Source organism: Neomonachus schauinslandi, chromosome 16 (genome assembly GCF_002201575.2).
Source record: "Neomonachus schauinslandi chromosome 16, ASM220157v2, whole genome shotgun sequence".
Taxonomy (NCBI): Eukaryota; Metazoa; Chordata; class Mammalia; order Carnivora; family Phocidae; genus Neomonachus; species Neomonachus schauinslandi.
This window is the reverse complement of record NC_058418.1, coordinates 8,698,410-8,712,775: the sequence shown is the minus strand read 5'-3', so window position 1 is coordinate 8,712,775 and position 14,366 is coordinate 8,698,410. Positions and strand designations below refer to the sequence as shown.

General features: G+C 44.1%; 1 protein-coding gene across 1 annotated transcript in view; it reads left to right on the top strand.

Annotated features, from left to right (window-relative positions):
* Nucleotides 1-14,366, top strand: part of ARHGAP35 (Rho GTPase activating protein 35) — a 122,467-nt gene that overhangs the window by 52,563 nt on the left and 55,538 nt on the right. The window contains exon 3 of the mRNA XM_021681351.1: nt 9,206-9,350. Within this exon, the coding sequence (XP_021537026.1) occupies nt 9,206-9,350 (145 nt within the window). The remainder of the gene's footprint in view (nt 1-9,205; nt 9,351-14,366) is intronic.

The window sequence follows — 14,366 nt, the reverse complement described above, 5'->3', positions numbered from 1 at the left end:
AATTGGCTTATTTCATTGGATTCAGTGAATCGGCTGGTTGTTGTGGCTTTGTGTGGACACAGCTCTCATTTTGTGAGGCCTAGAACGGAGTTAAAGTTTCTAGTGTGAATAAAAACCAGCTGGGGAATTGGACTGCTAGCTCCCCAGGGAGGGATGTTGCATTTGACAGACAAGCTGAATGGTATGAAATATGAGCTCTTTGTAACCTGCTCAGGAAAGACTCTCAGTGTGTGCTTCGGAAAAGGCTAGTCCTACTCAATGAACTGTAAAGCCAAATAAATACCGTGGTCTTAAAAATGGGGCGGGGGTGCCTACTTGACCTTGGATTTTCTGATTCCTGAAAGAATTGTTATCTTTTAAAAGAAGTACTTTTGCTCCAAAAGCATATGCTCATCCATTCATTTTTGGAAAGAGACATTCAATGCACATGCGTTTAGTGAGCACCTGTGCACCTGGCTTTGTGCTGAGCACCGTGTGTGTGGTGGTTGTGTTCATCTATTTACCGTCGAGGGGATGATGGATTTTAAACATGTGCTGTCATGCATTTGGATACTACCAGAGGAGAGGTGCAGGGTACTAAGGTATTGTAGAGCAAGGGGTTTTACCTTTAGCCCGCATAGGTGGGAAAGTTCCTCAGGGAAACAGTATCTGAACTGAGACTTACAGGGTGAGGAGGACAACGGCAGTGAAGATGGAGGTTTCGTGGGGAGAGCTCTTGAGAAAACAGTATGGAACTTGGAGCTGGGGGAAAAAAAACTTGAAAGAAACCTAGAGGGGCTACTGCAGAGAGTGAGGGCTGCGAATACCATGCGAAGGGTCTTGGACTTCCCTCAATGTACTGCGTACTTACTGCGTGCCAGGTCCGGTACCCAGCGTTGTCCTGTTGCCACCGCCCACGTTAGTGTAGTTCCTAAATGGAGGAGTGGAGATTTTTGAATCCGCTCTTCTGACTTCCATTTCCAGTGGGTTTTGAGAGTCCAGCCTGCAAGAACGATGGTAGTATTCAATAGCCAGGCACACATTTGGACCACTCAAGCAATCTAGTTAATTTGTTCATTTCAGACAAAGGACTGTGATTATTATCTAAAAAAATCCATTCCTCACACTACCCCCTAAGAACGGCCTGGTGCTGTTTGTTTCTGGCTTTAGAGTCTCGTTGACTAGGGAACAAAAAAGGCATGGAGACACTGAAATAGCAACTGGAACTTTGAGAAATTGTTTTGAACTGGTGTCACGCATTTTCTCAGTTTATTTTAAGCCCAAAGAGCTGCTGTAGTGTGTTTTTGGTGACAAAAATAGACTATCTTTAACTATGGGCCTTAGCTTATAGCACACCTGTTCTTAAAAAAAAGTGGGGGAGCGCCTGGGTGGCTCAGTTGTTAGCGGCTGCCTTCGGCTCAGGTCATGATCCCAGGGTCCTGGGATCGAGCCCCGCATGGGGCTCCCTGCTCGGCGGGAAGCCTGCTTCTCCCTCTCCCACTGCCCCTGCTTGTGTTCCCTCTCTTGCTGTCTCTCTCTCTGTCAAATAAATAAATAAAACCTTAAAAAAAAAATTACAATAGGCAGCCCTAATCTGTTTTTCAAAGAGCAGAGAACTGCTCTGATCATCACTGAACCAACTTGTTCTCGTCCACCACCCAGTGATACTGAAATATCTTGGTAGGGACCCAAATTATTTCAGCCCGAGTGAAGAATCACCGCTGCTTCCAAAGAGAAAGGTCTTCTTGAATGCATTTTATTCAGTATTTGAGAGGAGGCAAGCAGATAAAACTGACCTGTAACTCTGAGAAGTCCATATCCCGTGAGTGTTGGAAAGGGCAGGGTGTGTGTAAAAAAACTTTCCTAGAACTAGTGGGCCCTCCTTTCTAGTCAGCCCCCTGTCGCACCGGCTGCTCAGTCTGAGACAGCGGAAGGGAGTGACCCAGATTTGCCAGACTCCACACCTTTCTAGAGCAAAAAGCTCTGGTCTCACTTTATTTGGGGCCTGTGAGGGGATGACATGTCTTTCTTCTCCCATGGTGGCAGAGGATTAGGGATGCTAGGAAGGCCGAGACTTTATGCTACTTCCTCTTCTATCCCTAAATAAGATGCTCCAAGATAGTGGGTGACCAGGTTGTAATACTGACTGCCAGTGTGCAGGAGCCCAAGTCTAGTAAGCATTTATGCTTTCAGAACAGACTTTGCCAGTGAGAACAAATCCACCCTCAGGTTTTCTCTTAAACTTGGGCTTAGATTTTTTTCAGAGCCAGAAGGGGGAGCACCAGTTAACCAAGAATACATTTGGGGCATGAGTGAGAAACTTGATTGGAAAGGTTCTTTTGAAGATCTGTTGGAAATTATGAGAGAATCGTTGCTAATGCTGAGTATAAGATGCAAAAAGGTGCTTTTGGGGAAACCTGTAGTAATGTAGTATATGGGATCTTTTGGTTTTTTGACTCCTACCACTTATATTTAGTCCAGGGTCTCCTACTACACAAATTGGCAAACCGTGTGTGTGTGTGTGTGTGTGTGTGTATGTCTCTCTCTCTCTCTCTCTCGGGCTTTGCTAAAAATCACTCTAGAGAGGGAGAATTGTTTTCATTCAGAGGCCACTGTCCCTGTTCCAGACTACATTCAGTATATGACATTTGTCCTTTTATTAAAGATTTTATTTATTTATTTATTTACTTATTTATTTGAGAGAAAGATATCACGAGCAGGGGGGAAGGGTAAAGGGAGAAGCAGACTCCCCATTGAGCAGGGAGCCCGATGCAGGACTTGATCCCAGGACCCTGGGATCATGACCTGAGCCTAAGGCAGATGCCTAACCAACTGAGCCACCCCGGTGCCCTGGCATTTGTCCTTTAAAAAAAAAAAGAGAGACTCCCAACAGCCTGTGTTCATGTTCTGTTTTTTTATTTCCTTTATTAGATGGGTTACCAAGCGTTTATTTATTTATTTTTTAAAATTTTATTGTTATGTTAATCCCCATACATTACATCATTAGTTTTTGATGTAGTGTTCCATGATTCATTGTTTGTGCATAACACCCAGTGCTCCATGCAGAACGTGCCCTCTTTAATACCCATCACCAGGCTAACCCATCCTCCCACCCCCTCCCCTCTAGAACCTTCAGTTTGTTTTTCAGAGGGGTTACCAAGCATTTAAAAGACTGTTAGGTGGTACAACTGTAGTGATCATATTTTCTGTCTCTAAAATCTAGAGAAGTAATTTTATATGTATTGAGGGTATTTTATAGAGAGCAGGAGAGTATTTGAGGTTGTCAGCTTCGGGTCACTAAATAACTACCTGCTGTTCCCAGAGAAGATGAGAATGTTCTTTATCCAGAAAGAATGGCCAGCCTCTCCATTGGAGCTGTGGGAGACTCTCTTTTTCTTTGTGGCTCAGTTGTTATTCATCTGATATCTAGATCAGCTTTGTTTGCTAGGGATATGTCTCTTCTTTTACCAATTAGATTGTAAGTTCGTTGAGGGTGAGAGATGACTTTGGTCTCAGTATTAGCTCTTATGCTAGCTTGCTATGTGACCTTGGGCATGATTCATTAAAAAAGAAAAATGCTGGGCGCCTGGGTGGCTCAGTTGGTTAAGCAACTGCCTTCGGCTCAGGTCATGATCCTGGAGTCCCTGGATCGAGTCCCGCATCGGGCTCCCTGCTCGGCGGGGAGTCTGCTTCTCCCTCTGACCCTCCCCCCTCTCATGTGCTCTCTCTCTCATTCTCTCTGTCTCAAATAAATAAATAAAATCTTAAAAAAAAAAAGAAAAATGCTAAGATCCTTGCTCTCTAGGAACTGAGTCCAGGAGGAACATAGTTGTATGTGTACATAAATGACTGTCCTTTATTCATGGCCACACGGTGATATAGGGAATTGATCGCCTCATCTATTTTTTAAAAAAGGGAGTCTGAGATGTACTGTCCGTATGACTAAGACCTTCTGAGCCTCACCTCCTCATATCTTCGGGAGAGTAGCACTATGTTAGGAGGAGAAAAAGCTTCTGTACATACAGAGATGGTCCTCATCTCAGCTCAACTTGGAAAAATGTAAAGAAATACTGGCCCTGTGCATTATTGGAAACTGTTTTTGTTCAGGAAATTTATTGAGTGCCTACTGCGTGTCAGGCCCTGGAACCCAGTCATCTTGTAGCCTGATAGAAAGGGCCTTACCCTGGGCTGCTTCTCATTCTTTGATTGGCATTCTAACCTTTTTCTTGCCCCTCTGGACTTGGAGGGGCTGTGGAGTGGGCTTACCACCCCACAGGCAGGTGACAGATGTTTTCCTAGTCCGCCAAAGTTGGGAGTTTCCTGTGATGCTCTTTCCTTGTTTCAAAAGCCAAAGGGCCAGCGGCAAGTTCTAGTCACTGTTTCTTTGCAGTACCACACTGGTGTAAGCTGTTGGTTCATTTCTTTGTTTCCTTTGCCATCTGGATATTATCAAGACTAAGAATCAGGCATGTTTTTAAGGAACTTGAAGTAAAGAACATGGCCTATGTTACTCATTCAAAAAATGTATCTATCAAAAGGACAAGATGAAGGTGGCTCAGACTGACCCAGTCCTTTGTTTTTGTCATGGCATTTCATCATAGAGTTCACGTAGGGCAAAGAGGAGCTTTGGTGTTCAGAGATCACTAGCCCCTGGATCCTGGCTCTCACAGTGCTGGGTGTGAATCTCTGAGCCTGTCTTCTCACCTATAAAATGGTGCTAATAACCCTTGCCTAGAAGGTGGTTGTGAGGTTTCAGATAATTGTGCAGAGCACCTAGCAGTGTCCTGCACATGGCCACTCCTAATTAATCACCGTTTTCCATTTTTGACCCAGTAAGACTACTTAGAGCCACAGATGTGTAGATTATTCTCAGGGTTTGGTTTCCTCTGGCTAGATGCCTTTTTCAATTCAGCCTGCGATGTGAGTGCCTTCAAAAGAAGATTGATGTTGGGATGGTATTACTTTCTCCTCTCCAAGGGCCTGCTGCTCTGAGTGCCCCAGGGACCCCATAACGAGCAACCCATGTCTGACTGGGGACTGAGACAGCTGGCAGGCCACTCACAAGAGTGGCATTTCCATCTGACACGTGCCCAGTAACCCTTTGGGTGCCTGATGTGTTGCTTGTTATATCAGCAGTCTGGCCCACCTCTCGGCGTGCACCACAAAGTCTGATTGGCTTACTACAAAGGTTTAGAATTAGTTGTACAAGAATTCCCATCCTAATTTTGTGACACCCTACCGAGCCTTCAGTTACTTCTCCGGAGGTGTTTTGACATTCAGTAAACCACAGTTTAAATCTGAGAGAGAGAATCCATGTCATTTACAAGGGGAGTTGGTGCTGTTGCCACAGCTTACTCTCCATTCCCGCATTTTATAAGTTGAAGCACTGAACTAGATCTTTGATTCTTTGGGGTGAGAGGGATAAAGGCAGTTGTCCAATTTAGCCTTCCATCGAATGGCAGAATCTCCTTGACAATGGGTATGGCAGGTAGTTTGCAGTCTCTGCTTTGAGTATTTACAGAGCTTTTTAAACAGCTGGGGATTTTGTTTTTTAAATTTCTCTTTCTACTGGCCAAAATTGCCTATCTGTGTTCTCCTCTTCTCTCTCCCAACATAACCCTTTGGAACTATAGAAAATGATCTCTTTCAATGAGATAGTGCTTTAGCTATTTGAAATAACTCACATAGTTCTCTGTTCTTGCCTTTTCCAACTTACAGATCCTTGGTATTTTATGTGAGTGGGTCTTTTTTACCTTAGAAATTCTCCAGATTGTCAGTGTACTCTTAATCATTTGTTCCATTATCCATTTATTTATTCTGCCATTCCCGGGAACTTTCAGAGGAAGGTAGTGAATCACAGTGGTTAGGAGCACAGGTTTTGGAGTCAGAACTGACTTGGGCAAGTAACTGAATTTTTTTAGGACTCAGCTTCTTCATCTGTAAAATGGTTTTGTTTTGTTTTTTTTAAAGATTTTTTATTTGACAGAGAGAGACACAGTGAGAGAGGGAACACAAGCAGGGGGAGTGGGAGAGGGAGAAGCAGGCTTCCCGCTGAGCAGGGAGCCCGATGTGGGGCTCGATCCCAGCACCCTGGGATCATGACCCGAGCCGAAGGCAGCCGCTTAACGACTGAGCCACCCAGGCGCCCATAAAATGGGGTTCTTAAAACCCACATGCACAGATCTGTTTTGAATCTGGAGTGAAATAATACATCTGAAGAACATAAGCAAGAGGGGCTAGTGCATAGTACTCAGTTGATGGAGGGTGAATTTTCTAGCTAATTTAGATTGTTAGAACACACCTCATCATCTTGTTTTAGTATTGAGAAGGTAGAGGAAGTATATGATTAAAATTTATTATCTGTTTACTAGAACTATGGTTAGAAGGCTTTATGGTGATTGGAAAAACTGCTTCCTTGCAGCTTTTCTTAAAGTTCCATTTTTTAATTCCTTAACAGTTTATTTGAGAGCATCAGTTTTACTGAAGAACAGTGCTGTTGTTGTGTTAGTTTTGACAGGCAAATTCTGCAGGATTGAGATTTTTTTTTTTTTTAAAGATTTTATTTATTTATTTGACAGAGAAAGATACAGCGAGAGAGGGAACACAAACGGGGAGCGGGAGAGGGAGAAGCAGACTCCCTGCCGAGCAGGGAGCCCGATGCGGGACTCGATCCAGGGACTCCAGGATCATGACCTGAGCCGAAGGCAGTCGCTTAACCAACTGAGCCACCCAGGCGCCCAGGATTGAGATTTTTAAAAAAAAAAGTCGCTGAAATCCAGATGGGTTTCCTTGTATATTCAGATTCTGGAGCTAATAATTTAAACTATGTGGCTTTTTTTTTTTAAGATTTTATTTATTTATTTGAGAGAGAGAGAGAATGAGAGAGCGAGAGAGAGCACAAGAGGGGGGAGGGTAAAAGGGAGAAGCAGACTCCCCATTGAGCAGGGAGCCTGACGCGGGACTCGATCCCGGGACTGCAGGATCATGACTGAAGCTGAAGGCAGTTACTTAACGAACTGAGCCACCCAGGCACCCTAAACTATATGGCATTTTTAAGGGAGAGCATAGCTTGACTCATGGTTATGCGGTTGCAGCAATGTGTGACAACAGAAGCACTCCCCCCTCTCTTTCCTCGAATTATTGGGTGGCTACTGTATGCTAGGCCCTGAGCCAGGTCCCGCACATTTCACCTTCAGACCCCTTGTGAGGAGGTGCTGTCCCTGAGATGCTAACTCACTTACCCAGAGTCACAGGACTTGTCTGTCAGGATTCAAACCCAGGTCTGTTAAGATTTCAACCCTTAAATTCTTTATGTTGTACTTCCTATAAGTAGAAGATGCCTGGGAGAGAGTCTAGATTGGTTAAATTATCTCATGTAAAGATACATCATAAATCATTAATGTGCTTTTTCCTTACTTCTTTAGTGAAAAGTCTAGGTCAGAGCCTAGAGATAGCGGCAGTCACTCCCTGCACCCTGAGAGGCTGTGTGGCTGATTTTATGAGGAGCGGGACAGGGACAGGGGTAAGCTTTGTGGAGGGCCTGGTTCTCTTGGACCCTAAGATCCGTTCACATTACATTAGAGTCTTCCTGACTGAATCAGTTAGCAGGCTCTATACAGATTTGCCTTTGGGTGGTCGTTACAGGTGATGTCAGCCCCCCAGCCCAAATGGGCTTGTTCCTTCTTTCATGTACATTTTATTCTCAGCTGTTCCTTTTTTTTTTTTTTTGCCACTTGTTTGTACAGGAAGTCCTCAAAGAATCCAGACTAAACAGGAAGTGATTTGTTCCCATATAAATAGAGGTACCAAATGGAATGAGGTTGGGCAGGATAAGGAAAGGGGAATGGTTGACCCTGACCTAGAAGCTAGTTCGTTGTCCCCTTTAGTGGATTTTATACGAAGATCCCCTAAATACTTTTTAAAAATTTTATTTATTTGTGGGGGAGCACGCATGTGCATGAGCAGGGGAGGGGCAGTGGGAGAGGGGAAGCCGACTCCCCTCTGAGCGCAAAGCCTGCCATGGGGCTCGATTCCACAACCCCAAGATCACAACCCGAGCCGAAGTCCAGAGTCGGACACCCAACTGACTGAGCCACCCAGGAGCCCTTTCCCTAAATACTTTTAAATATATAGGTTGTATACATTTGTAATAAATCTGCCCTTCTGATTTGGTCTTGTTAACTTGGAAATGAAATGGAATTGCTGAAGCTGTACCTGAGTCCATTTACGTTGATCCTCTTTGGTTATCCTCCTCCTTAGTAGATATTTTACCAAAAGGCCAAATTTTCAGGTGTATTTCTGTGGCTTTTAGGAAATTTGCCATTTGTTTAGAGTATTTTTTCCTCATGTGAGCTTCAAAATAAAAGGATTGAATAATTTTGGAGCAGAGTATCTCAATAGTGTTTATGAGCATGAGCTTTGGAGACAGACCCTCATGGGTTTGGATCCCAGCCATGTCACTGACTAGTTGTGTCATTTAGGTGCGTGGGACATTTTTCCTCGGTAAAGTGGAATGTCATGAGATTTTAAAAAAATAGTATTTGGGACTTGCTTGGTACCTAGTGAGCCCTCAAGTAGTAGTTGTTAACTGCTGCTGCTTGTGTTACCGATGAAGGGGACTGCTGGGAAAGAGACAAGTATTCTCTTCTTTGTCCTGTTTGATTACTTGCTTTTACCCTTTCCTAATTCCAAAGCCACTGAGAATTAACCCCAGGCCAATCTAGCAAAGGAAGTTCTCCCTTGGAGCTTTCAGCCCTGCAGAATGTGTGCTCTATTTCTTTTCTGGAAAGAGGAAATTACTCATTCTCAATTCCATCTTTTATCTTTTTAAAGATTTTAGCCGTCTTTGAGTATATAACATTCATTATCCATATGGGATGTTTGGAAAACTTCCTGTTTACTCCAGGGCACCCCTGATAAAGGATGTGGATAGTCATCTCATTGTTACTAACTAAACATGGCCTGCTTCTTATAAACACCTTTGTTTTGATAATGCAGTCTCACACTTGAGGTGTGACTGTGTGTCAACTTGCTGGCATCTTGTGTGATATTTGGAGGCTAGAAAATACAAAATTAGTGAGATGAGCAAGTGGGTCTCTATCCTGTTTGGAGTCTTTCCAACAGTTTCCACACCACCGTGAGTTCCCTTCTGGAAGCCTTACCGATGTTTGAGTTGCGTGTTGATACTCACTTTGTTTTTGTGCTTTCTTTTCTCTTTCTTGTACAGAAACCAAAGCCCAAACCCCGGCCATCCATCACAAAGGCAACCTGGGAGAGTAACTATTTTGGGGTGCCCTTGACAACTGTCGTGACTCCAGAGAAGCCCATCCCTGTTTTTATCGAGAGGTGTATTGAGTACATTGAAGCTACAGGTAAGAGTGCGACCCAGGGCTGATGACGGCTTTCACTGTCTACGGGATACTTCCCAGCGGCCTGAGCCCTCTGGGGGCTCTGGGATCATCTCTCCTTAAATGTGAGAGGCTTTCGGAGAAGGAGCTGAGCAGTCAGGACAGCGGTCAGACTTGCGGGTCCTCCGTTGGCATGTAGTTCTGAGGCTGTCATACAGGATCCGTTAGACCTTTCAGTGTGCGGAGCATCCTGTTCTCGGGACTGCAGCTGGGGCTGGTGTTAGGTGCCTCCTCTGTGCTCTCTCAGCTCCCTGTCATAGCAGACAGCCTGTCTGTCTGGGTCCCCGCGGATCTGTCAGCTGCTTGAGGGCAGGGGAAGGGTCCTGTTATCGTTGTGTCTGCAGCACTGTACTGGACACATGCTAGTGTGGTTTGGCTTAATACAGTGAAGGAGTGGTTGTGGCCGTTACAGCCCTTGGCTGTTTAGCCGGTGCCTGAGATTCATTATGGACAGAATTTTTTTCCTGAGGTCAAAAACCAGCGAGGATCGTTGGATATCTTCTGGTCAGGCAGCTATATTTCAACTCCACTGACAACTTGGTGTTACCATGAAGACCAGCTGTCTTAATAGTTTTCACATTGTTCTTGAAGTGACAAAATTTTCCCTGTGTTGGAAACATTTAGTTCGTTCATTTAGTGTGATCCCATAACGTGTCTCTTCGGCCTCTCTTTTGAAACCTCTGGAGCTTCCGTTTTCAGGCCATTGTTTCCCTTGGTTTTCTCCTGGGTGCTTTCAGAGCTGAGGAGTTTGAGGAGAAGGTAGCATAGTAGGCCCATGGTTATGTCAGTTCTTGAGCATTAACAGTTGAGCTCAAGAATATAGGCTTAAACTAATTTGAAACCAAGGTAGGGATTAGAGCCTTCCTCTGTGTTCTTTCTGATTCCAGTGTTATCTGCGACGATACTAAGTATTGTGTGGTGTGCACAGCCTCCCAGCCATCCTATTAAGCTGCATGACAGTGTTAATATTTTACTTAGGATGTGCCAAATCAGGGAAAATAGGTTTCAAGTTGAAGCCTGCTAAAGACTTTGTACTTATTTCCAGGGTTTTCTCTGCAACACACCGGGCTTGAATCACAGTAAGCACTTTGCCTAATCATAGCAGATCTGCAGCTTTGTTTAGTTCATTCTGTTCCCAAAGCCTTTTCTCAGTGTCCATCTTTTTGACACTGGTTTTATATCCATTTCTTTCTGGCTCCTCTCCCTTGGGCAAGGAGAAAATCTGCACAAAGATTTGATTCAGGGGGCGCCTGGGTGGCTCAGTCGTTAAGCGTCTGCCTTCGGCTCAGGTCGTGATCTCGGGGTCCTGGGATCGAGCCCCGCGTCGGGCTCCCTGCTCCGCGGGAAGCCTGCTTCTCCAGAACTCTCTCATTCCCCCTGCTTGTGTTCCCTCTCTCGCTGAGTCTCTCTCTGTCAAATAAATAAATAAAATCTCTAAAAAAGAAGAATCTTTATTAAAAAAGATTTAGGTGACTGAAGCCTCTACTTGTTGACCTAGCACTTCAGAGAGACAGTTTGTGTCATCTCAGGGAAGGGGAGGGCACTTTTTCCTGAACTTTTTGTTTTGAAATTATTTTAGATTTATTGGAAAGGCACAAAAATTATAAGTTTAGACAAATTGAAAGTTAGAAAAATCCCCAGGTCCCTCAAATGTATTTTACCAGTTTCCCCATACCATTCTTTCTGTATATATTTGTATCTTTTTTCTGAAATGTTTGAAAGTTTGCAGATCTGATGCACCTTTACTTCTAACTACCTCCGTGGGTATTTTCTAAAAACATTCTCTTACATAATCACCAAGCAGCTATCACACTTAGGACATTAACACCGACCCAGTACTAACCTACCTAATCTGTGGATATTTTCATTTCATCGGTTGTCCCAGTAATGTCCTTTATAGCAAAACACAAAAATTGTTTTGGTCCAGGAGCTAACCCTGGACCACATGATAGGTTTACTTGTCAAGCCTCTAGTCTCTCTTAATCTAGAACAGTTTAGTCTATTCATTTTTCATGGCCTTGATAGTTTTTTTTGTTGCTGTTTTTTAAAGCTTTTATTTATTTGACAGAGAGAAAGCAGGGGGAGCAGCAGAGGGAGAGGGAGAAGCAGGCTCCTGGCTGAGCAGGGAGCCCGATGCGGGGCTCAATCCCAGGACCCTGAGATCATGACCTGAGCCGAAGTTGCCCCAAGGCCTTGATAATTTTGAAGAATACAGATAAATTATTTTGTAGTAGGTTCCTCCTCAGTTTGGTGCTTTTTGTTTGTTTTTGGGGTGTTTTCCTCGTGGTTAGCTTCATACTTGCACCTGGGGCAGAAACAGCAGGGAAGTGATGCCGTGTCCTTCTCGATGCATCACATCATGTGGTACATGATGTCAGTTTGTCCCATCACTGGCAGCGTTCACTTTGATCACTTGGTTAAGGTGATGTGGTATGTACTAAGCTTCTCCACTGCAAAGCTACCCTTTGCCTGTAGTTTTACTCCCTGATTCCTTCAGCATTTATTAGTTGGTTTTCTCCTGTCAAGGAGAGCTTTCCCTTTTCACAGGGAGCCTTGTGTGAATGGTCTCCTCAAGTGGCTCATCCGTGGTAGCCCAAGGTGCCGGGATGTTAACCACATGCCCTCTAGCTGAGCACATCAGTGGTCTTGACCTGCCCCACGCACCTTGCTTCTTTCATTCTTAGCCTATGATTCACTTTTTGCTTGCCAATGATAAAATTATGCCTCTCCTTGCCATTCTGCTTATGACTCCTTTCGGATATAAGACTTCACCACCAGCCACTACCAAGCTGCTGCTTTTCTTAAAGCTCTGTGAGACTGCGCCACTGTCTGCCCTGTCACCCAAAGCTTGGCGCTTCAGGGTCATCTCCAGTCAGCTCCCAAGTCTGTCACTTCTGCTTCATCATCTCTGGGCTTTGTCCCCTCCATTTCATTTCCGCTTCCCCACCATCACCCTCCGCAGTCCATCCTGATTACATGACCGTTCCTCTACCAAAAAGCTCTTCTTACTGCCTCATTGCCTACCAGACGCGGGCCGCAGTCTTGCCTCCTCCCATACACAGTACTGTTATGCTTGTCTGCCTGCTTTCCTGCCCCGCGCCCCCTCGCCTTCCTCTGTCCCTCTCTCCCTTCATTCTTCTTTTTCTCTCCCCCACTTTCTGTTTTAACTACAACAAGCATTAATTTTTAAATTGTCTTATAAGAATACAAGCTGAATTCTTTATTTTTCCATTTTTAAAATTTAAAGTAATTAACATATAATGTATTATTGGTTTCAGAGGTAGAGGTCAGTGATTCAGCAGCCTTATGTAGTACCCAGTGCTCATTACATCACATGCCGCCCTTACTGTCTGTCATACAGTTACCCCATCCCCCCACCCCCCCTCCACTGCAGCAACCCTCAGTTTGTTTCCTGTGATTAAGAGTCTCTTATTGTTTGTCTCCCTCTCTGGTTTCATCTTGTTTTATTTTTTCCTCTCTTCCCCTATGATTCTCTGTTTTGTTTCTTAAATTCCACATATCAGTGAGATCATATGATAATTGTCTTTCTCTGACTGACTTATTTTACTTAGCATAATACCCTCTAGTTCCATCCATGTCGTTGCAAATGGCAAGATTTCATTTTTTTGATGGCTGAGTAGTATTCCATTGTATATATATACCATGTCTTCTTTATTCATTCTTCTGTCGATGGACATCTGGGCTCTTTCCATAGTTTGGCTATTGTGGACATTGCTGCTATAAACATTGGGGTGCAGGTGCCCCTTCGGATCACTACATTTGTATCTTTGGGGTAAATACCCAGTAGTGCAATTGCTGGGTCGTAGGGTAGCTCTATTTTCAACTTTTTGAGGAACCTCCATACTGTTTTCTCGGGTGGCTGCATCAGCTTGCATTCCCACAAGCAGAATTTCTTGGTATTTCTCTGCTTCGTCTGTGTTCTTCGTGTAGTGTGAAATGTATCCGACATTCCTCCTTGCCTCTGGAGCTTGTCCTCGTTCTTCCAAGACTCCCCACCCCCAGTAGCCCTTTGAATGTAACCTCCCTGGTAGTTCTCAGGCACATTTCAACTTGCTGAGAGTAGGATTCTCTGTTCTTATCTCCTGAGTGTGGCACACAATATACATTACCTATTGATTAAATGAGTGGTCTTCAACCTGGAATACCTTAATTCCATTGTTTTCCCCTTCTTCCTTCCTTCTTTCTGTCCTTCCTTCCTTCCTTACTCTCTCCCTCCCTCCTTTTACATTTTGGTTATATACATCCCCTCGTTGGCATTAGTTTGTACTTTTGTAGAATTTCGGGAAAAAAATTAAACCTGGTATCTATGAATTTAGCGTGTGGGGTGGGGGGAGTGGATTGTGTGCTCTTTTCCCTAAAAGAATTTTTTTCCTCTTCATAAAATTTAGGCATGTTTATAGTAGAAATTCAGCAAATGACAAAAACTGTGAAAAAGAATTTAAAGAGTCATTGATCTTCCACTTAGTGAATACCACTGTTAATGGTCTGCTGTATTTCCTTATAGCCTTATTTCTCTGCATATGTGTGTTGGTTTTTACTTTTACATAATTCAGAATATGCAGTATGACAGTTCTCAAAAATTTTTTAGCATAACTTAGATGAGGCAAAAGAGCCCTGAGTTTACCAGCTTACCTACTCCTGTTTTCCTGCAGGAAAAGAATTCAGTAACCAAGAGGTGGGTTGGAGGACCATTTTTTGAGAATCACTGCTTTTTATTTTTATTTTTAAATATTTTATTTATTTATTTGACAGAGAGAGACACAGTGAGAGAGGGAACACGAACAGGGGGAGTGGGAGAGGGAGAAGCAGGCCTCCCGCAGAGCAGAGAGCCCAATGCGGGGCTCGATCCCAGGACCCTGGGATCATGACCCGAGCCGAAGGCAGACGCCTAACGACTGAGCCACCCAGGGGCCCCAAGAATCACTGCTTTTTAAACCAGACATTGCTTTGTGAGCATGC